Source organism: Carcharodon carcharias, chromosome 33 (assembly GCF_017639515.1).
Source record: "Carcharodon carcharias isolate sCarCar2 chromosome 33, sCarCar2.pri, whole genome shotgun sequence".
Classification (NCBI taxonomy): Eukaryota; Metazoa; Chordata; class Chondrichthyes; order Lamniformes; family Lamnidae; genus Carcharodon; species Carcharodon carcharias.
In genome coordinates, this window is record NC_054499.1 from 16,480,208 (window position 1) to 16,502,743 (window position 22,536).

General features: G+C 50.8%; 1 protein-coding gene across 1 annotated transcript; it reads right to left on the reverse strand.

Annotated features, from left to right (window-relative positions):
- Positions 1–12,013: 12,013 nt before the first annotated feature.
- On the reverse strand, positions 12,014–19,013 carry LOC121272176 (zinc finger protein 835-like). Its single transcript, XM_041178679.1, has 2 exons — positions 18,964–19,013; positions 12,014–15,551 (listed from the first exon to the last, which is right to left on the reverse strand). Exon 2 carries the CDS (start codon positions 15,537–15,539, stop codon positions 13,362–13,364), a length of 2,178 nt encoding a protein of 725 aa, XP_041034613.1. The 5' UTR covers positions 15,540–15,551; positions 18,964–19,013; the 3' UTR covers positions 12,014–13,361.
- Positions 19,014–22,536: the final 3,523 nt, after the last annotated feature.

Below are 22,536 nucleotides of genomic sequence, written 5' to 3' on the forward strand. Positions count from 1 at the left end.
TGTGACGTTACGGAAAGGAGCCGAGTTAACCAATCGGAGGCCGCCAGGCCGCCATGTTGGTGAGGATGCGGTGACCGGATGTGTCCCGATCTCGGGGGCGGAAGTGCCGCCATGTTGATCGCAAGTCTTCGAATCGGGCGAGAGGCCGAGGTCTGAGGTGGTGGAACATTCAACAAGGACGTTGCGCTAATTTAGCAGCTACTGTTCAGAGTCATTGTTAATTCCCGAATGTCCTTTTTATTCTCACAAGTGGTCGGGTTGCCAACGCTCCAGGTCTGGCCTGGAGTCTCCAGCAATTGAAGATCAATCTCCGGGACATTGCTGTGTTGTAACCCTGGAGACAAATCATCAGGACATTAAAAAAGATTGTTTTTTTCCCCCCATTTCTCTTTACCAGATATAAAAATAGTGAAAATGGGATAAAATGGCCATTTGGCTTGACAGTCAAGCATCTTCCAGTGGGTAATGGGTCTTTTCGCTTTCCAATTGGCGTAGGAAGGCAGTGCGTCACAAGGATGGACATGTTGACCGACTCGTGGCTGGAGTGTGCGGGACAAGGCATGTGATGAGACCTCCAGGAATACATTTAATCACAGTTGACGACTACTCACAGGATGTGGGCATCGCTGACAAGGTCAGCATTTATTGCCCATGCCTGGTTGCCCCTTGAGAAGGCGATGGTGAGCTGCCTTCTTGAACCGCTGCAGTCCCTGTGGTGCAGGTACACCCACAGTGCTGTTAGGGAGGGAGTTCCAGGATTCTGACCCAGCGACAGTGAAGGAATGGCGATATAGCTCCAAGTCGATGCAGGGTCACCAACTCTGAATTTATTCCTGGAGGCTTCGTCCCACCTCTGAAGGCCATACACAGGTCAGACATACTTATCATCTGACCTGGCAACCATCATGCTTACACATTCTCCGTCTCTATCCATGCAGGTCGCAGACCAGTGGCAGAACGCCCAAAATCAAGATCCTCACGGGCTTTGAAAACAGAGCCATCCAGCTGGCCGTTGAGGATCTGGACCACTCCTGAGCGGTCGGTGAGGTTAGCATTGCTCTACCAAGTGAGGATCCAGCAGTGCAACATCCATCGGACAAATAATTTCCCCGAAATGTTAGGGAACCAAGGGCCTAGTGAGAGGGAGGAATTGAAGAAAATCAATATTTGTAAAAAAAATGGTGCTAGAGAAATTAATGGGGTTAATGAATGAAAAATCCCCAGAGTACTAAAGGAAGTGGCCCTGGAAATACTGGATGCCTTGGTGGTCATTTTCCAAAATTCTGTAGACTTTGCAGCATGGCAAATGTAAACCCACTATTTAAAAAATGAGGGAGAGAAAAAACAGAATTACAGACCAGTTAGCCTAACATCAGTAGTGGGGAAAATGCTGGAGTTTATTATAAAAGACGTGGTAACAGAACACTTGGAAAGCATTAATGGGATTAGACTAAGTCAGCATGGGTTTATGAAAGGGAAATCATGCTTAACTAACCTACTGGAATTTTTTGAGGATGTAACTAGTAGAATAGATAAGGGAGAACCAGTGGATTTGGTATATTTGGATTTCGAGAAGACTTTTGATAAGGTCCCACATAAAAGGCTAGTGGGAAAAATTAAAGCACAAGGGATTGGGGGTAATAGATTGAGAGTTGGTTGACAGACCGGAAACAGAGAGTGGGAATAAATGGGTCTTCTTCGGGATGGCAGGCAATGACTAGTGGTGTACCACAGGGGTCAGTGCTTGGGCTCCAGCTATTCATGATATATATAAATGGCTTGGATGAGGAAACCAAATGCAGTATTTCCAAGTTTGCTGATGACACAAAACTGGGTGGGGTTGTGAGTTGGATGTAAGGAGGCTTCAGGGCGATTTCGACAAGTTGTGTGTGTGTGTGTGGGCAAACACATGGCATATGTAGTATAACATGGATAAATGTGAAGTTATACGCTTCGGTGTGAAAAACAAAGGCAGAGTATTATTTAAATGGTGACATATTGCGAAATGTGGATGTAAAAATGGATCTGTGTATCCTTGTACACCAGTTTGTAAAGGTAAACAGGCAGATGCAGCAAGCAATTAGGAAGGTAAATGGTATGTTGGACTTCATTGCAAGATGATTTAAGTTTAGAAGTAGGGATGTCTTACTGCAGTTATACAGGGCCATGGTGAGACCACACCTGGAGTATTGTAAGTATATACTTGCCATAGAGGGAGTGTAGCGAAGGTTCACCAGGCTGATACTGGGGATGGCAGGACTGTCGTATGTGGAGAGATTGGTTTGGACTGGGCCTGGATTCACTGGAGTTTAGAAGAATGAGAGGGGATCTGATTGAAACGTATAAAATTCTACAGGGCTAGATAGACTAGATGCAGGCAGGAATATTCCCCTGGTTGGCGAGTCTAGAACCAGGGGCCACAGTTTCAGGATACGGGGCAGGCCATTTAGGACTGAGATGATGAAAAATCTCTTCACTCAAAGGGTGGTCAACCTGTGGAATTCTATACCACAGAAGGCTGTGGAGGCCGGTTGACTGAGTATATTCAAGAAAGAAATTGATAAATTTTTGTATATTAGGGGCATTAAGTGGTATAGAGAGAAAGTGGGAATATGGCATAGAGATAGAGGATCAGCCATGATCATATTGAATGGCGGAGCAGGCTTGAAGGGCCAAATGGTTGCACTTTTCCCCTGATCAGTCAGGCAGGGCGGCACTTAACCCCAACAACCCCCACTCCCCCCACAGTGCCCCTGAAGCCTGCAAAGGAACAGGTGACCATGGCGGAGCTCTGCAGAACGTTGCTGTACACTCACCTCCAGTTCACCCAAAGTGAAGGCCGCCCAAGTGCACGTCGCCTCTGTGCTGTTGTGAAACACGTCGGCCTGCTTTCCCGCCGATGTGAACGGACGATCCAGCAGGGATGCAAGAGGCTGGCGCGATGGCCTGATCATGATATGCTGATGTATTACAATGAGGTTCCCGACGACCCATGGCAGGAATCGCGGCCTGCTGTCGGCAGGCTGAGCGGACAATCCTGACCTGCCTTCCTGCCATCGTGGAGCCGATCATGCCTTACTGTCTGCTCACACCACCTATCACGCCCGCTGGCAGTGGGCACGGAAAATTCTGCCCAATGAGTCTGCAAAGGGACACAGATAGGTTAAGTGAGCGGGCAAAAAATTGGCAGATGGCCTATGGGAAACTATGAACATGTCCACCTTGGCAGGAGAATTAGAAAAGCAGCATATTATTTAAATGGAGAGAGATTGCAGAACTGAAGTACAGAGGGATCTGGGTGTCCTGGTACATGAGTCAGGAAAAGTTAATATGCAGGTACTGCAAGCAATTAGGAATGCAAATGTAATGTTGTTTATTGCACAGGGAAAGAATATAAAAGGGATATTTTGCTACAGTTGCATTGGCGAGACCACATCCAGAGGGCAGTGGACAGTTTAGATCTCATTTAAGAAAACATATAAATGTGTTAGAAGCAGTTTAGGGAGGGTTCACTCGACTGATACATGGATGAGGGGGGTTATCTTATGAGGTAAGGTTGGACAAGTTTGGCCTGTATCTATTGGAGTTCAAAAGATTGAGAGGTGATCTTATTGAAACATATAAGATCCTGAGGGTGAAAGCAAAATACTGCGGATTCTGGAAATCTGAAACAAAAACAGAAAATGCTGGAAAAACTCAGCAGATCTGACAGCATCTGTGGAGAGAAAAACAGAGTTAATGTTTCAAGTCCATATGACTCTCCTTCAGAGCGGTACTTGAGGGTACTTGACAGGGTGGATTCTGAAAGGATGTTTCCCCTTGTGAGAGACTAGAACTAGGGGACACAGCTTAATAATAAGGGGTCACCCATTTAAGACGGGGATGAGAAGAATTTTTTTTTTCTTTCAGAGGGTCATGAATCTTTGAAGCTCATTTCCCCAGAGTGGTAGAGGCAGGGTCAATGAATATTTTTAAGGCAGAGGTGGATAGATTCTTGGCAAACAAGGGAGTCAAAGGGTATCGGGGTAGGTGGGAATGTGGAGTTAAGGTCACAGTCAGATCAGTCAAGATCTTATTGAATAGGGGCCGAATGGCCGAATCGTGCTCTGCTCCTAATTCATATGTTTGAGAGCTTCAGAGTTTTTGAAGTAGTTTTTTTGCCCTCCCTTGGAATATTGGCCATTTGAGAGTTGAGAAAACAGGACCTGGTCCTGTTTTCAGCCATCCAGATACTTTCCATTATAGTTGATTTGCAGCAGTTTTGCCTGAATGCTTGTGGATTTGGCCTCAAAAAGGACACTAGTGTTTGTTCAACAGTCCGCCCATTGAATCCGGAGGATGCAGAGGAGGCATTGCTGATGGAATTTCTCTCGCACTCTTATATGTGCTGATATACAGTCCAGGTCTCACTGCAGTACAATAGTCTGGTAACGACAACTGCTCTGTACACCAAGACTTTTGTTGAATTGCAGAATTAAATGAGATCAAGAATAGCTTGCTGATCTGGTGTAGAGTGGGCAATGACACTGCAGTCATCTGCAGACTGTAGATATTGTATATATATGGTGCTCAGTTTAGTTTTGGTATGGCAGATGGTTAAAGAGTTTTCCATCTAGACGGTATTTAATACTGACACCAGAGGTCAGTTGATCTTTGAGGTGAATAACCACTGTTAGGTACATTGTAATTAGCATGGAGCTATCACACAGTCTTGCTTGACCTCGGTCCAGATTTTGAAGGTGTACATTTCAGATCTCCCACTCAAGACTGTTGCAGTCATATCATCATGAAGCAGTTGCAGGATTGTGATGAAGTTTCTTGGATGTCCAAATCACTGGAGCACAATCCACAGAACCTCGCGATTTACTGAGTGAAATGCTTTGGTCGGATCAACGATTGCAATGAGGAGCTCCTGGTGTTGTTCTTGACATTTTTCTTCGATTCCTTTGGCAACAAAGACCATGTCAGAGGTTCCTCCGGAAGGCTGAGAACCACACTGTGTCTCTGGGAGGATTTCCTCCGCCGCAGGGAGTGGACGATTCAGGAGAATGAGAGTCAGGATTTCCCCTGCTATGGACAAGAGGTAAATAGCTCGATAATTTCCACAGCATGACTGATCTCCTTTCTTGAAGGTTGTGACAATTGTAACATTCCTGGTGTCTGTGGCGGTGGGGTAGGGGGTGGGGGGGTCAGGGGGAGGTAAAGTTCTTTTCACTCCCTAATCCGCAGGATGCATGCTTGGTGCCTTCATGTGACCAAAAACCCATCAGCTTTGAATACCTCAGCTAGAATACCATCAGGACCGTAGGCTTAGTTGTTATTCGTCAGTTTGACTACTTTTTGGAGCTCTCCCACCGACGGTGGTTCACCCATGGATTCTACTACAGGATGCGGTGGGGAAATAGCCTGGAGAGTATCAGCTGGCACTGTAGATTCACAGTTGAGTTATTGAAAATGTTCTTTCCAGAGTTGACAGATGATACTGTCATCCTTAAGAAGAGAAACACCTTCCTGTGAGCAAAGGGGATTTGACCCATTTGACCTTGGTCAATAGATGGCCTAGGCAGCTTTAAAAAAAGCTTTGCATGATATAATGAAATTGTTTACCAGTTCCTTTGTACAAGGTTGATTGAACATGTGGCTTAGTCACCAGTCTCGTTACGGTGGGTGTTGTTCCTCCTCTACAGGTTGAAGGAGTTGATTTATTATTAGGAAATGACTTGGCTGGGGCTAAGTTGTTGCCATTTCCGGTGGTTTACGTAAGTATGCCCAGGCTGCTGAAACGGAAGTTTTACAGGAAAAGCTGAGAGACTTAAAAGAATCAATGACTTTCTGTACACCTGCTGTTAGAATTGATGTTTGAACTAAAAAGTCTAAAAAGCCCGAAACTCAGTCTGCTAATTGAAAAAATGACGTTGGAGCATCAGGCTGAAAAGGTAAAGTTATTGGCAGCAGGAAAAGCTTTAAAATCACTTAAATTGAAAATGTTGAAAAAAGTGAGCAGGATGAGGTAAAACACAAAGCAACAGTCTCCAAAGCAAATGATAGAACAGAAGAAAAGTGTACTTTGAAAGAGAGTCTGTTATGGACAGGGACGAGAGACACACTGAAACCCCCTGTTCTGTTACTGTCTGTAATCAGTGTGTTTTGGAAAAGGAAGATGTGTGTATTTCTTACCCCTGAGCGCACAGTCAGTTGAATAACCAGCATCACAACTTCAGTGGGTTTAAATAAAGAGGACTATTTATTTACATGTTCACCCGGAAAATCTAGTGCTATGTCACTCATTCACCACTCACACACTTGAGGAAAATAATTCAAGAGGATAGTGCACTTTTACAAGTTACAGATGAATAGTTCATAAGTAGTGATTGGTTCATATTGGTTGCAGGCCTGGTGATGAAGAGGTTTTTTCCTACTCTTGAAACGTAGCTGGGTGAATTCAATAACTGAAGTTGTGTATTGAAGTTGTTGCAGGATTCCCTCGGAGAGGTGGGTTTTCCAGCAGGTCACAAAGTTAGTTGCTTGTGGTCATATTATTGTGAGCTTGGTTTCCTGTACTGGTGGATTTAAAAAGGAACAGGCATGGAGACCATACGATGTTGCTGCAGTCTCCAGTCTTAAGACATAGATTTGACTGCCTTTGCTGCTGCTGCAGCAAAATTCTGAAGGAGAAAATCTATCTCCGCTTGGAGAGGCAAGGTTTGATCAGGGATAGTCAGTATGGCTTTGTCAGAGGGAGGTCATGCCTAACAAATTTGATTGAATTTTTTGAGGAGGTGACCAGGTGTGTAGATGAGGGTGGTGCAGTTGATGTAGTTTATGTGGATTTCAGCAAAGCCTTTGACAAGGTCCCACATGGGAGACTTATAAAGGAGGCAAATGCACATGGGATACAGGATAATTTGATAAGGTGGATTCAAAATGGGCTTAGTTGTAGGAGATAGAGGGTGATGACAGAAGGATGCTTTAGTGACTGGAAGCCAGTGTCCAGTAGCGTACCACAGGGATCTGTGCTGGGTCCCCTATTATTGGTCATTTATATAAACGAGATAGATGACTATGTGGGGGGAAGGATTAGTAAGTTTGCAGATGACACAAAGATTGGCCGGGTGGTTAACAGTGTCGTTGAGTATCTTGGGCTACAGGAAGATAGAGACGGGATTGTCAAATGGGCAGACAAGTGGCAGATGGAATTTAACCCTGAAAAGCATGAGGTGATACACTTTGGAAGGAGTAATTTAGCAAGGAAATATTCAATGAACATCATGACACTAGGAAGTTCTGAGGAACAAAGGGACCTTGGCATGTGTGTCCATAGATCTCTGAAGGCGGAGGGGCATGTTAGTGGGGTGGTGAAAAAGGCAAATGGGACACTTGCCTTTATCAATCGAGGCATAGATTACAAAAGTAGGGAGGTCATGTTGGTGTTGTATAGAACCTTGGTGAGGCCACAGCTGGAGTACTGTGTGCAGTGTTGGTTGCCACATTATAGGAAAGATGTGATTGCACTGGAGGGGGTGCAGAGGAGATTCACCAGGATGTAGCCTGGGATGAAACATTTAAGTTATGAAGAGAGGTTGGAAAGACTTGGGTTGTTTTCGTTGGAGCAGAGAAGACTGAGGGGGCAACCTGATCGAGGTGTACAAGATTATGAGGGGCATGGACATGGTGGATAGGGAGCAGCTGTTCCCCTTAGTTGAAGGGTCAGTCACAAGGGACATAATTTCAAGGTGAAGGGCAGGAAGTTTAGGGGGGACATGAGGAGAATCTTTTTTACCTAGAGGGTGGTGACGGTCTGGAATGCACTGCCTGGGAAGGTGGTGGAGGCCGGTTGCCTCATATCCTTTAAAAAGTACCTGGAAGAGCACTTGGCACATCGTAACATTCAAGGTTATGGGCCAAGTGCTAGTAAATGGGATTAGGTAGGTAGGTCAGGTGTCTCTCACGTGTCGCTGCAGACCCGAAGGGCCTCTTCTGCACTGTGTGATTCTGTGATTCTGCTGCTGTTTCTTGCTATGTTGTTTGCAGACTGACAGGTTTCTCCATGGTTCTTGGAGTAATAAAATTTGTTACCTGTGGTCAGTTTCAGTTATGTGACCATATGATCACTGCTTATATTGCCCACCCAACTGATTTGAAGTGAGAAGCCATTGCTACATAATGGGGAATGGATGGCAGCCATTCACACCTACATATGATGAATTGGTTTCCGCAGCTCTTAAGTATTAAGCTCGGAAACAGTGGGTCTGGGAGCCCACTGATTTTGTCTCAAGTCCGCAATAAGAGGTGTGAATTCCACAAATGGTTGTTCGTCTTGGTATGTCCATTCAAGGGAGGCACCCCACCTATGGTCATTCAATCTAGAGTCTTGAGACATTTGTGACTTTGTGCGGAAATTCCATCAGTCACCTGACCATCGGCAGTCATCTTAGTCTTTTAAATGTCCATTTTTTTAAAAGACAAGGCAGTTCCAGAAAATTCTATTCTGAATACAGTCCATATTTAAAGTTATGAATATGCCTTTACTTGGCATAAGTGGAAAAGCTGAATCCAGTGCTGACACTATATGTAGTACGTTAGACTAAGTCCCATAAAGTATTAATTGTAATAATCTATGAGATCATAGAAGGAAGTGACATATACCTGTGTTCTGAGCATTTCAGAGAAAGCAGCGTTAAAAGAAGCCCCTGTAGGGAAGCATTCTCATAACTAAATATGTCACAATAAAATTAAAGTGTTTGCAGCTGGCAGTCTTTAGGAGTTATTAAAACTACTTCAACCATCAAAAACATCATAATATGGTGGCAAGCAGTAAAGAATGGCACTAGAACAATCTCTGCCTCTTATCAGAGCGCTTCGAGAAAGTTGCAGGCCTTAATGAGGCTGAAGTGGCCAAAGTGGTACAAGAGATTCGCTTGATTTTGCACTGCATCAAATCCAGACTGACAGCAGGTCAGCACTTTTGTATGCAAAGGGGGACTGTCTGTACAGTTTGGTTACCCTGGAGATCAGTGAGGGTAAGGCCACTTATCGTGAACTAATTGATTCATTGGAGACACATTTCATTCTCCACAGGAACATCATGGTGGCGCAAGCAAAGTTCAACGAATGTACCCAGAGACATGGAGAAAGCATTGACACATTTACTAATGATTTATGCCGATTAGCAGAAGACTGAGTACGATAATATGAAAGAGGTGCTAATTTGTGACAGAATAATTGTTGGAGGAGTGGATGATGCATTACCAGATAATTTGCAGTCCTGTGAAGACTTGATATTGGTGAAGGCGATTCAATTAAGTAGACAAGCTGAGATCAGGAGGCAGAACTGATCGGTAGTCAGAGAAGGAGATGGCCTGAACCCAAAAGTAACAGATACAGTTCAATTTGTCAGACATAAAAAAGGGAAAAGAAAGAGGAGACATGTATGGCATGAAAAGCAATGAATGGCAGCAGCTCAGACTTGCTGTTGCTGGTACGGAAGAGAAAGGCAGAAGCATGAGAATTGTCCTGTTAAAGACACATAATGCCATTGATACAAAAAGAGGGGGCATTTTCAGGCAGCATGTCACAGTAGAAAAAACGGAAGTCAAAAAGAAGTTTTAAAAGGAAACAAGAGTCCATGAAGTTGAAGATTCACAAGACATTGAGAAACTGCTTTAATCTCTCCTAAGATGGGTAAGTGGAAACTATTGGAGTGCAGAGACCCCGGTAGGTGGTCACTGGAGAAACTTTAAATTTAGATCCTGGAGCATCAGTTTTGGTTCTTTCTGATGCTCGTTAAACAAGAGAGTTCTTCAACCATCTTGCAAAAAGCTACATGGACCAGCAGGGACAGAGCTGAATGTTCTGTAGAATTAACAGCTACTTTACATAACAGCGAGAAAGTAGTTACTGAAGTACTGTACGTGATTCAAGATCAGAGTTATTCACTTTTACATAGAAAGGCATGTATGAAATTGAATCTAATCCACAGAATTGAAGAAATAAAAAATTGTGAAGGTCAATCAAGAAACTTCAGAGCAGAATTTCCAAAGTTATTTACAAGTTTGGGAGAGCTAAAAACAGCAAGCCCAGAAACAAAACCAATGTGCTTATATACATCCAGAAAAGTTCTGCGCCCTGTAATTCCAAAGCTAAGGAAAAGGATCGACTCAATGGTAAGGCAAGAGGTAATTTCACCCATAAGAGAGTTGGTGCTCGGGGATGGTGTCAGATCCGAAGCCAAACGGTTCCATAAGAAAATGTATAGATTTCACACAACTCAATAAAACTGTGAAAAGAGAAGTCCATCCAATGGTATCAGCAGATGAGAGTTTAGCAAAATTAGGTAAAAGCTCAATATTCTCCAAATTCTCCTAGGCCCAACCACCTTCAATGACCTTCCCTCCATCATAAGGTCAGAAGTGGAGTTATTCGCTGATATTTGCACAATGTTCAGCAACATGACTCCTCAGGTACTGAAGCAGTCCATGCCCATATGCTGCAAGACCTGGGGTCTTGGGCTGATAAGTGGCAAGTAACTTTCACACTAAACACCTGCCAGGCAATGACCATCTCCAAGAAGATAGAATCTAACCAGCTCCACTTGACATTCAATGACATTACCATTTATCAACATCCTGGGGGTTACCAATGACTGGAAACTGAACCAGCCATATACCGTGGCTACAAGAGCAGGTCAGAGGCTGGAAAGTCTGGGGCAGGTAACTTATCCCCTGGCTACTCAAAGCCCGCTCACCATATACAAGGCACAAGTCAAGAGTGTGATGGAATACTCTCCACTTGCCTGAATGAGTGCAGCTCCAACAACACTTAAGCTCGACACTATCCAGGACAAAGGAACCCACTCCCTCCACCACTGACGCACAGTGGCAGCAGTATGTACCATCTACAAGATGCATTGCAGCAACCTACCAAGACTCCTTCGACAGAACCTACCAAACTCGCAACCTCCACCACCTAGAAGGACAAGGGCAGCAGATGCATGGGAACACCACCACATGTAAGTTCCCCTCCAAGCCACACACCATCCTGAGTTGGAACTATCTTGCTGTTTAACCGTCGCTGGGTCAAAATCCTGGAACTCCCTCCCGAACAGCACTGTGGGCGTATCTACACCACATGGACTGCAGCGGTTCAAGGCAGCAGCTCACGACTACCTCCTCAAGGGCAATTAGGGATGGGCAGTAAATGCTGTCTAGCCAGCAACACCCACAACTGATGAAAGAATAAATTAAAAAACTGTTTACCCCTTCACTCTGCTCCCTCAATACATTGGTGTGTACCCTCCTCGCCCTTCCCCTTCGATACACTGGTGTGTACCCTCCTCACCCTGTCTCCTCGATACACTGGTGTGTACCCTCCTCGCCCTGCCCCTCGATACACTGGTGTGTACCCTCCTTGCCCCGCCCTCTCGATACAGTGGTGCATATCCTTGCCCCGCTCCCTCGATTTACCGGTGTACACACTCCTGGCCCTGCTCCCTTGATGCATCGGTGTGTACGCTCCTCGACCCGCTCCCTCGATATACTGGTGTATATCCTCGCCCTGCCCCCCCTCGACACAGTGGTGTACCCCCACCATGTCCTGCCCCCTCGATAGTGTACCTTCCTCAACCTGCCCCCTTCATACACTAGTGAACCCCCTCACTCTGTCCCCTTGATACAAGTGTGTACTTCCTCACCTTGCCCCTCGATACAGTGTGTACCCCCCTTGCCCTGTCCCCTCGATACACGAGTGTGAACCCCCTCACCCTGTAAACTCGATACACTAGTGTAACCCCCCTCGCCCTGCCCAGAGTGTGTACCCCCTTGCCCTGTCCTTTCTACATTAATGCAGGGCTCAGTAACCTTTTTTACTGTAGGCCTTTTTATTTTAGACACAATTTATTTTTGAGCGCGATGAAAATTCAGCATTTCTAAAACAAATAGTTGAGGTTGCCAAATATCTCCAACAGAATGCATAATACACATAGAAATTAAATACATGGAGTTTATTGTGTGTCTGAATAGAAACAAAAATCAGTTAAATAGACCGAACTGAAATATTTTTTGCTGTTTTATTAATATAATCGTCAGTAAACTCATCTTCAGAACAAACTTTAACTTAAAACGCATGGAATTAAGACAATTCTTTTGCCATTAATTCTCATGATAAAAATAATAGGTTCTAATAACATTCAGAATAATTTATGGTCACCGCTATATTAGAAACAATCATGTGATCGCAACCACAAAACCTGTCCCTGGAAGCAAAGGCATTATCTATAACCATGCTGTAGCTGTACCACTCATGTTTATTTCAAGCACAGTGATGTTTTTTGTTAAGATGAAACTATAAAGTGCAGTGTAATGATTAGCCTTTTATCTCCACAATAAAAATATGGCTCTTACTTCTCATGGAAAAAAAAACTAAAAAGAAAATTAAATCATTTTCATGTGATCTGACTAGAAAACATTGGGAGCCACACGTGATCCAAACCTGCAGGTTACAGACCCCTGTCCAAAAGTGTCTCCTTTCACACTCCTCTAATGTCGATGCACGTGTACCCCCTCACCCTGTCCTCTTGATATGTGTGTAACCCCCTCACGTGTCTCGGCGGCGCACTAGCGTGTAACCCCCTCACCCTGTCTCAGCGGCGCACTAGCGTGTAACCCCCTCATCGTGCCTGCTCCTCTCTCAAGATACTGGCCCAACGTGGACTTATAGATTCCAGCAAAGCGATGGCTCCTATTTAGTGCCCAGTGAGTGTGACCCCATGCACCGGCAGTAAGGGTCCCCCTCTTTCCCAGGTGCCGGCAGTGAGACCTCCCCCTCCCCCCTGGGTACTGGCAAGGGGCCTCGGATACCACTCTGCCAGCAATCGCATCTCAAACTGTAACAGGGCAGCCTCCAGGCTCTCAAGAGATGGCGGATTTCCTATTGGTCAGTTGGTGTTCTTTCAGGAAGAAGTCTTTAATCAAGGAGAGACACTTCCTCCCTCTGCTCGTGAGCAGCGAGGGCCCCTTGCACGCTTAGTGGCCGATTAAAACACTGATAGACGCAGTAAGTGAAAGGCTGGAGTATCACCTTGCCCTTTACATCTAAACCATTGGCACAGGCAGGTTGTAATTTGCCCTGTTCATAGCAGCTGCAGGCTTGCCTCAGACTGCTAAGGATCACCAACCAGAAGCCATACTCTGAGAACACATATCAGGAGGGAACAATCCCTTCTCTGAATCGGCATCCTGTGGGTTACTTGTTGTGAACAGTGTCAATTATCAACTCTCTACCCACTGTACCCTTGCCAACACTTCTGACCAACAGGCCCTGGCAGAAAGTATCCCGCCAGTACATTGTCTCGGCATCGGATACCCTTACAATGCAGCCTTGCCCTTGCAATGTCCCTGGGTTGTATGTGGACAGCGCTGTGGCTCGCCACGCCCTCGCTTCACATACGGTTTACCACATTCACAGATACAAAGTATTTCCTGCTCCATCCTCTCTGTCTCGTCCGCAGCAGCTCGATCCTGCCCAGTTTTTCCTGCCTCCAGCTGCTGCTGGGCCACTGGGCACTTGTGTCTCTTCAGGGTGGAAGACTGGGTGAAGGACTTCCTACACAGATCACATTTGTAGGGTTTCTCGCCGGTGTGAGTACGCAGGTGTTTGACCAGCGTCGAGGAAGACACAAAGGCACGGCCACACTCACGGCACACGTGGGGCTTCTCCCCAGAGTGACTGCGCTGGTGATCCTTGAGGTTGGAGGACTGAGCAAAGGCCACGCCACATTCTGTACAGACGTACGGTCGCTCGCCTGTGTGAGTCCTCATGTGACGGCGCAGGCGGGAGCCAAAGGCGAACTTCATTCCGCACAGACTGCATTGGTAGGGCCTGTCACCCCCATGTACCTGCAGGTGAACCCTCAGCGCTGACATTCGCGTGAAGGACTTGCCACATTCGATGCAGATAAAAGGCCGCTCCCCTGTGTGGATCCGCTGGTGGTCCTGTAGCCCCCGCAGTCGAGTGAAGGCCTTTCCGCAATCCGCACACTCGAAGGGACGGTCCCCCGACTGGCGTGTAAGCTGTTGCTGCAGCTGTGACTCCTCACCGAACACCACAAAACACTCTGGGCAGCTGCTGGAGTGGTCGGCACCCCTGTCTGACCCCTGCTCTGTCGCCCATTCCGATTCCTCCTCTGACCCCTGCTCCGTCGCCCATTCTGGTCCCCCGTCTGACCCCTGCTCCATCACCCATTCCGAGCCCCCGTCTGACCCCCGTTCCGTCGCCCTTTCCGGTCCTCTGCCTGACTCCTGCTCTGTCATCCTTTCCAGTCTCTCACCTGAGCCCTGCCCCGTTGCCCCCTCTGACCCCTGGCCCATCACCCAGTTCGGTGCCCTGTCAGGTGCCCTGCCTTCTTCCTGGCCCGACCTCTGGTCTGTCGCCCTGCCTGGTCCCCCGTCTGACCCCCTGACCTCTTCCTGGCCTGGTACCCTGCTTGACCCCTGGTCCGCGCCTTGGTCTCCGTCACCCTTGGGGAGGAATCTCTTGCACTTCCGGAGGTTACTGGCCTGGCTGAGAGCTCTGCCACGGGTGAACGGCCTCAACTCTGGGCTGTGCACCCTGCTGTCTTTCTCCAGGCCTCTGGCTGACGTACAACCCTTGTTGGGATAGGGGATCAATGCACTGTGAACCTCCTGGTGCGGCTTCAGCTTCTGCAGCCGGTTTAGGGAGGGGCCACGCTGGGAAGAGGTGAAAGACCTGACCCTGCGCTGATGATAAAGCTCCTTCACAAAGGTCAAAGTCTGGCATTCCGCACAGCCACGGGGCTTGTTCTCGGTGTGTGCCGGCTGCTTGCGCTGCAGGTGGCACAGAGGGTGGTAGGTCTGGCCACACTGCCTGTTCCTGTACCGGCGCGGGGCACTGTGGAACTGCTGGCATTGACGCCGGGTGGCACGGGGCTGGTAGCCTTTGCTACACTCGGGGCACTCGAAAGGGTGCTTAAGGTCATGGAGGGCGGCCATGTGGTTGATGGTCCTACTGCACTGTGCCTGCCTGTGTGGTCCCTGCTCTGTATCACCCCGTGACGCCAAGACACTGGTCAAGGCCTGCCCACTGCCGCTGCGTTTGTTTGGCCGCTGCCCCTTGTGCACGGAGGGCATTTGGGAGAAACGTTTGCCACACGTCCGGCAGTTGATGGGCCACTCGTCGGAGTGGGTCAGCTCATGTCGCAGCTTGGCTGTCACGATAAAGTCTTTCCCACACGGGAAGCTGCAGGACGATCCGGCCTGTCTCCACTGCAAGCCGTTCTGTCCATCCTCAGGCCGTTCACCCTCGACACCATCCTCCCCAGGCGCTGCCGCTTCGGGAAAGCCGCCCGCCGCCTCTTCCGACTCGCTGTCCCCTCCCTCAGAGTCTTGCCGGACTCTAGCCAGCAACGCCGCCTCCCGGTGGAGCCTGTGTTGTTTCTCCGGCGCCTCACGGTGCTCGGACAGGCCGTTTTGAAGGGAAGCTCCGCTCACCGCCACAGTCTCAGCGAGATCCAACTCCGGGTTCATGGTCACAGGCACCTGAGAAAGAAAGAGACCGAGTAATCCACACTGCACGACGGCGGAACGGGGAAGGGAGAAACCACTGTCTCGAGGGGGAAGGGAGAAATCGCGGTCTCAAGGGGAAGGGGAGAAGTCGTGGTCTCGAGGGGGAGGGGAGAAATCGCGGTCTCAAGGGGGAGGGGAGAAATCGCGGTCTCAAGGGGGAGGGGAGAAATCGCGGTCTCGAGGGGGAGGGGAGAAATCGCGGTCTCGAGGGGGAAAGGACAGCTCATGGAGGGGATATGGGGTGAGTTGCAGGAAGGAAGGAGGGAGGGGACCGGGAAGGAAGGAGGGAGGGGAGGGGGAAGGAGGGAGGGGAGGGGGAAGGAGGGGACGGGGAAGGTGGGAGGGAGGGGACGGGGAAGGAGGGAGGGAGGGGAGGGGGAAGGAGGGAGGGAGGGGAGGGGGAAAGAGGGAGGGGACGGGGAAGGAGGGAGGGGAGGGATGGGGAAGGAGGGAGGGAGGGGACGGGGAAGGAGGGAGGGGAGGGGATGGGGGAAGGAGGGGAGGAGGGGAAGGGGAAGGGGGGGGGGACGGGGAAGAGGGTGGGGGAGGGGAATTGGGAAGGGGGGAGAGGAGGGGGGATGGGGAAGGGGGGAGGAGGGAGGGGACGGGGAAGGAGGGAGGGAGGGTGACGGGGCAAGGGGGAGGGAGGGGATGGGAAGGAGGGAGGGGGACGGGAAGGAGGAGGGAGGTGAGGGGATGGGGAAGGGGGGGGGGGAGGGATGGGGAAGGGGGGGAGGGAGGGGATGGGGAAGGGGGGAGGAGGGGAACGGGGGGGGGAGGGGGGAGGGGGGACGGGGAAGGAGGGAGGGAGGGGATGGGGAAGGGGGGAGGGAGGGATTGGGAAGGGGGGAGAGGAGGGGGAATGGGGAAGGAGGGAGGGGACACTGGGGAAGGAGGGGGGGGGGGGGGGAGGGGAGGACGGGGAAGGGGGGGAGGGAGGGGATGGGTCCTTCCTTCTCCGTCCACTCCCTCTCCCTCATTCCCCATCCCCTCCCTCTCTCCTTCCTTCCCCATTCCCTCCCTCCTTCGTTCCTTCCCCATCCACTCCCTCCCTCCTTCCTTCTCTCCCCATCCCATCGCTCCTTCCTTCCCTCCCTATCCCCTCCCTCCTTCCCTCCCTCCCCATCCCCTCGTTCCTTCCTTCCTTATTCCCTCACTCCTTCCTTCCCCATCCCCTCCCTCCCTCCTTCCCGCCCCATCCCCTCCCTTCTTCCTTCATTCCTTCCCCTACACCTCCCTCCTTCCTTCCCCAACACCTCCCTCCCTCCCTCCTTCCCCATCCACTCCCTCCCTCCTTCCCCATCCCCTCCCTCCCTCCTAACCCCTTCCCTCCTTCCTTCCATCCCCATCCCATCTCTTCTTCCCTCCCTATCCCCTCACTCCTTCCCTCCCTCCACATCCCCTCGTTCATTCCTTCCTTCCCCATCCCCCTCCTTCCTTCCCTCCCCAACGGCTCCCTCCTGCCCTCCTTCCTTCCTTGCCTACCCATCCCCTCCCTCCCACCTTCCATCCCTCCCTCGCTCCTTCCATCCTCCACTCCCCATCCCCTCCCTCCCTCCTTCCCCATCCCTCCTTCCTTCCCCATCCCATCCCTCCTTCCTTCCCCATCCCCTCCCTCCTTCCTTCCCCATCCCCTCCCTCCCTCCTTCCCCATCCACTCCCTCCCTTCCTTCCCCATCCCTCCTTCCCCATCTACTCCCTCCTTCCCTCCCTTCCCCATCCCATCCCTCCTTCCTTCCCCATCCCCTCCCTCCCTCCTTCCCCATCCCCTCCCTCCCTCCTTCCCCATCCCCTCCCTCCCTCCCTCCTTCCCCATCCACTCCCTCCCTCCCTCCCCATCCCCTCCCTCCCTCCTTCCCCATCCACTCCCTCCCTCCTTCCCCATCCACTCCCTCCCCCCTTCCCCATCCACTCCCTCCCCCCTTCCCCATCCACTCCCTCCCCCCTTCCCCATCCACTCCCTCCCTCCTTCCCCATCCACTCCCTCCCCCCTTCCCCATCCCCTCCCCCCCCTCCCCCATCCCTCCCCTCCCTCCTTCCCCATCCCCTCCCTCCCTCCTTCCCCATCCACTCCCTCCCTCCTTCCCCATCCACTCCCTCCCTCCTTCCCCAACCCCTCCCTCCCTCCTTGCTTCGCTCCCCATCCCATCTCTCCTTCCCTCCCTATCCCCTCACTCCTTCCCTCCCTCCCCATCCCCTCGTTCCTTCCTTCCTTCCCTCCCCAATGGCTCCCTCCCGCCCTCCTTCTTTCCTTGCCTACCCATCCCCTCCCTCCCTCCTGCCTTCCATCCCCCCCTCCCCATCCCCTCCCTCCTCCCCCATCCTCTCCCTCCCTCCTTCCTTTCTCATCCCCATCCCCTCTCTCCTTCCTCATCCCCATCCCCTCTCTCCTTCCTCATCCCCATCCCCTCCCTCCTTCCTCATCCCCATCCCCTCCCTCCTTCCTCATCCCCTCCCCCCTTCCTTCCTCATCCCCATCCCCTCTCTCCTTCCTCATCCCCATCCCCTCCCTCCTTCCTCATCCCCATCCCCTCCCTCCCTCCTTCCTCATCCCCATCCCCTCCCTCCTTCCTCATCCCCATCCCCTCCCTCCTTCCTCCCTCCCTCATCCCCTCCCTCCTTCCATCCTCCCTCATCCCCTCCCTCCTTCCATCCATCCTCCTGCATCCCCTCCCTCCTTCCATTCTCCCTCATTCCCTCCCTCCTTCCATCCTCCCTCATCCCCCTCCCTCCTTCCTCCCTCCTCCCCATCCCCTCCCTCCTCCCCATCCCTTCCCTCCTTCCTTCCTCATCCCCATCCCCTCCCTCCTTCCTTCCTCATCCCCATCCCCTCCCTCCTTCCTTCCTCATCCCCATCCCCTCCCTCCTTCCTTCCTCATCCCCATCCCCTCCCTCCTTCCTTCCTCATCCCCATCCCCTCCCTCCTTCCTCATCCCCTCCCTCCTTCCTTCCTCATCCCCATCCCCTCCTCATCCCCTCCCTCTCTCCTTCCTCATCCCCTCCCTCCTTCCTCCTCCCCTCCCTCCCTCCTCATCCCCTCCCTCCCTCCTCATCCCCTCCCTCCTTCCATCCTCCCTCATCCCCTCCCTCCTTCCTTCCTCATCCCCATCCCCTCCTCATCCCCTCCCTCTCTCCTTCCTCATCCCCTCCCTCCTTCCTTCCTCATCCCCTCCCTCCTTCCTCCTCCCCTCCCTCCTTCCTCCTCCCCTCCCTCCTTCCTCCTCCCCTCCCTCCCTCCTCATCCCCTCCCTCCTCATCCCCTCCCTCCCTCCTTCCTTCCTCATCCCCTCCCTCCCTACCTCCTCATCCCCTCCCTCCCTCCTTCCTCATCCCCTCCCTCCCTCCTTCACTGCCAGTTTCCCTGACGAATCTCTCTGTATCTCACCCGGCTGTCCGATCTGTTTCTCACTCTCCGCCTCCCGGTCCACAGACACCGTCATTTCCGGTAATCGGAACCGGAAACGTCCCTCGTCCAGGGGCCTCACTTCCGGCCATAGCAGCGCCACCTGCCGACCAAATCCCGAAAATACAGAAACGCGGAAAACCGTGAGGGAGTGCAGCACCGTCAGAGGGTCAGTACTGAGGGAGTGCAGCACTGTCAGAGGGTCAGTACTGAGGGAGCGCCACACTGTCAGAGGGTCAGTACTGAGGGAGTGCAGCACCGTCAGAGGGTCAGTACTGAGGGAGTGCAGCACTGTCAGAGGGTCAGTACTGAGGGAGCGCCACACTGTCAGAGGGTCAGTACTGAGGGAGCGCCGCACTGTCAGAGGGTCAGTACTGAGGGAGTGCTGCACTGTGGGAGGGTCAGTGGTGAGGGAGCGCCGCACTGTCGGAGGGTCAGTGGTGAGGGAGCGCCACATTGTCGGAGGGTCAGTGGTGAGGGAACGCCGCACTGTCGGAGGGTCAGTGGTGAGGGAGCGCCGCACTGTCGGAGGGTCAGTGGTGAGGGAGCGCCGCACTGTCGGAGGGTCAGTGGTGAGGGAACGCCGCACTGTCGGAGGGTCAGTGGTGAGGGAGCGCCGCACTGTGGGAGGGTCAGTGGTGAGGGAGTGCTGCACTGTGGGAGGGTCAGTGGTGAGGGAGCGCCGCACTGTGGGAGGGTCAGTGGTGAGGGAGAGCCGCACTGTCGGAGGGTCAGTGGTGAGGGAGCGCCGCACTGTCGGAGGGTCAGTACTGAGGGAGCGCCGCACTGTGGGAGGGTCAGTGGTGAGGGAACGCCGCACTGTGGGAGGGTCAGTGGTGAGGGAGCGCCGCACTGTGGGAGGGTCAGTGGTGAGGGAGTGCTGCACTGTGGGAGGGTCAGTGGTGAGGGAGCGCCGCACTGTGGGAGGGTCAGTGGTGAGGGAGCGCCACATTGTCGGAGGGTCAGTGGTGAGGGAACGCCGCACTGTCGGAGGGTCAGTGGTGAGGGAGCGCCGCACTGTCGGAGGGTCAGTGGTGAGGGAGCGCCGCACTGTGGGAGGGTCAGTGGTGAGGGAGCGCCGCACTGTGGGAGGGTCAGTGGTGAGGGAGCGCCGCACTGTGGGAGGGTCAGTGGTGAGGGAGTGCTGCACTGTGGGAGGGTCAGTGGTGAGGGAGTGCTGCATTGTCAGAGTGTTTTAGGGGCTTGCATCGGATCAGGGTTTGGAACTGGAGTTACGCTAACAACGAGGGAAAGTAATAAAGGTTTAAAATTATCCAGAAGGTAAAGTCAGGTCTGTGTTGAAATCATTTCTGAAACCATCAACGCATCAATGGACAGGGCCCCTATGGGATAGACTGAGGGCCATTCCAAACATGTCAGAGACTCTCGGGATGGAGTCTGCATACAGCTGTCTAAGGATAAATGTGGGTTGGGAGATTCCAGTCCAACAAACCCCCTCCTCTCTCTTGCAGGAGATTGTGAACATATCCTCCAATCTGGCTCAATGAGTATGTGTGTTTCTCTGTGTTTGAAACTTGTTTATAACCGTGGTTGCTTTGTGTTGGGATGTTGCTGAAAGACTGAATTGAGTGAGAATCAGGGCTCTTGCTGTGCTATGTTGTTTTTAAAAGGTGTCCTTTAACCAATTTTATCTGCACATAACCCCCCACCCACCCACCCACCCACCCACCCACCAACCAAGGAATTTTGATTTTGAAAACTGGAACATGAGGATCCAAAGAGGGAAGGTTTGTGACAAGGACGAGGACAGGTACTTCCTCCAGAGGAGGACAGACTGAGGACTGATCCACAGGCTTCACCCATGTGAGTTGTATCTGTTTATTACCCCGATTGAGGTTTAATTTTAATCTCTGGGGGACAGAGATGTGAATGAGATAGGAAGAGAGATACAGAGAGAAACACAGTTGGAAGTAACTGTGTCTCCATCTTTGTTTAGCGTCTGATTTGTTATTCAGACATTGCCAAGAAATTGTGTAACTGAGAAAGGGGGAATCCTGGGCTCTTGCTGTGCTATTTTGCTTAAATGTTTTCTTTAGTCAATTATATTCTCTCTCTCTCTTCCCCAGGAATTTTAATTTTGAAGACTGCAATGTGACGAGGAATCCTTGGACAGGAGCTTTCCCCTAGAGAAGGAAGGATGGACTGAGGCCTGTTCCACAGGCTGCACCCACCTCAGTTGTGTCTCTTTACTACCCTGGGGTTTAATTTTAATCTGAGGGTCCCTGGTTTTCGGTTCCTCGGATGAACCAGTTCCTGTTAGATTGCGGGGCTCTGGAGCGTGAAACCCTGAGGTTAAAGTAACCCGGCCTTGCGATTAGTCACAAACATGTTAACCCTTTGGTGCCGTCCAAAAGTCTGTTATTTCAAAATAAGACAAGTGGGAAGACAGTGCGATGAATCTGACTGTTAAATCAGATTCGCAAAGGCCATTACAATTCAGTTTAGTGAGGTTCTGACTTTAGATTTACCTTCTCCCTCTCTCCCCAGCTTTGTTTCTGTTTGTACCCCTCTCCAGCTTTTCTTCTTTCTCTCTCTCTCTCGCTCTTTCTGTCTATCCCAATCTTTCTCCCTGATGGGAAGAAATGGAGGATAGTAGGGAGAAAATTAAGGGAAACAGAGGGGGGGAGAGAGAGAGAGAGAGAGCTTCTGGGATCTTGCTGTGCACAAGTGGGCCTGCACTGCAACAGTGACAACACTAGTATTTTACTGACTGTAAAGTACTCCTGAAAGCCTTGAATAAAAAGTCCTGAACTCGAACATGGGAAAAGGGTTAATTAACCCTTTCTGGGGAATGAGGGGATATTTAGCTCTTAGCACGTTGCTGCTTGTGGGATCCTGCTGTGCACAAATGGATTTTTTTATTTCAAAGGTTTTCTCAGTTTTAAGAGGGAGTTTATTAACTCTTTAAGGGGACTAAAGGCAAGTCTCTGGGCTTGGGGCAATATGCACAGTGTGGAGGGGTGGGGGTCGGGTGTGGTGGGGAAGGGGGCTTACAGCAGGCGTGAGGGTGAGAGAAGGACTATCCCATCTGGCTATGTTCATGTTGCTGCGGCTGGGATCTTGCTGTGCGCGCCTGTGGCCTTTCCTACACTGCAAGGCAGGTTCGAAGGTCCCAAATGAAAAGTCTTAAACTTGAAACAGGGAAAAAGAGGGAGTTAATTAACCCTTTCTGCAGGGGACCGTTGCTGCTTGTGAGGTCTTGCTGTGCAACAGATTGCCTGATGTCAGTTCGTGCACCACAATAATCATGCAGAAACAAGAGAGAGAAATCCACAATCAGAAAGTCAGCTGAATTTTGAAAGTGCCACCATTGTTGGGATCTTTCTGTGCAACAAGCTGTTTGCAGAATTACAACAGTGACCTCACTTGGTGGAGGGGTAGAAGTTCCCTGCTTCAGCCTCTCCAGCTTTCTCAACACCCACCCCGCCAACCATTTCTATCTTTCATCTCTCAGTAAATTTAAAAAAAAAGCAGCGTGATTTGTCATTATTTTAATTGGGGGGAGGGTGCAGGACGGGCTGGGGGAGATTTGGG

Bases quoted from the DNA above. Each gene is read 5' to 3' on its own strand.
- LOC121272176 (XM_041178679.1), bottom strand. From the start codon at position 15,539: ATGAACCCGGAGTTGGATCTCGCTGAGACTGTGGCGGTGAGCGGAGCT.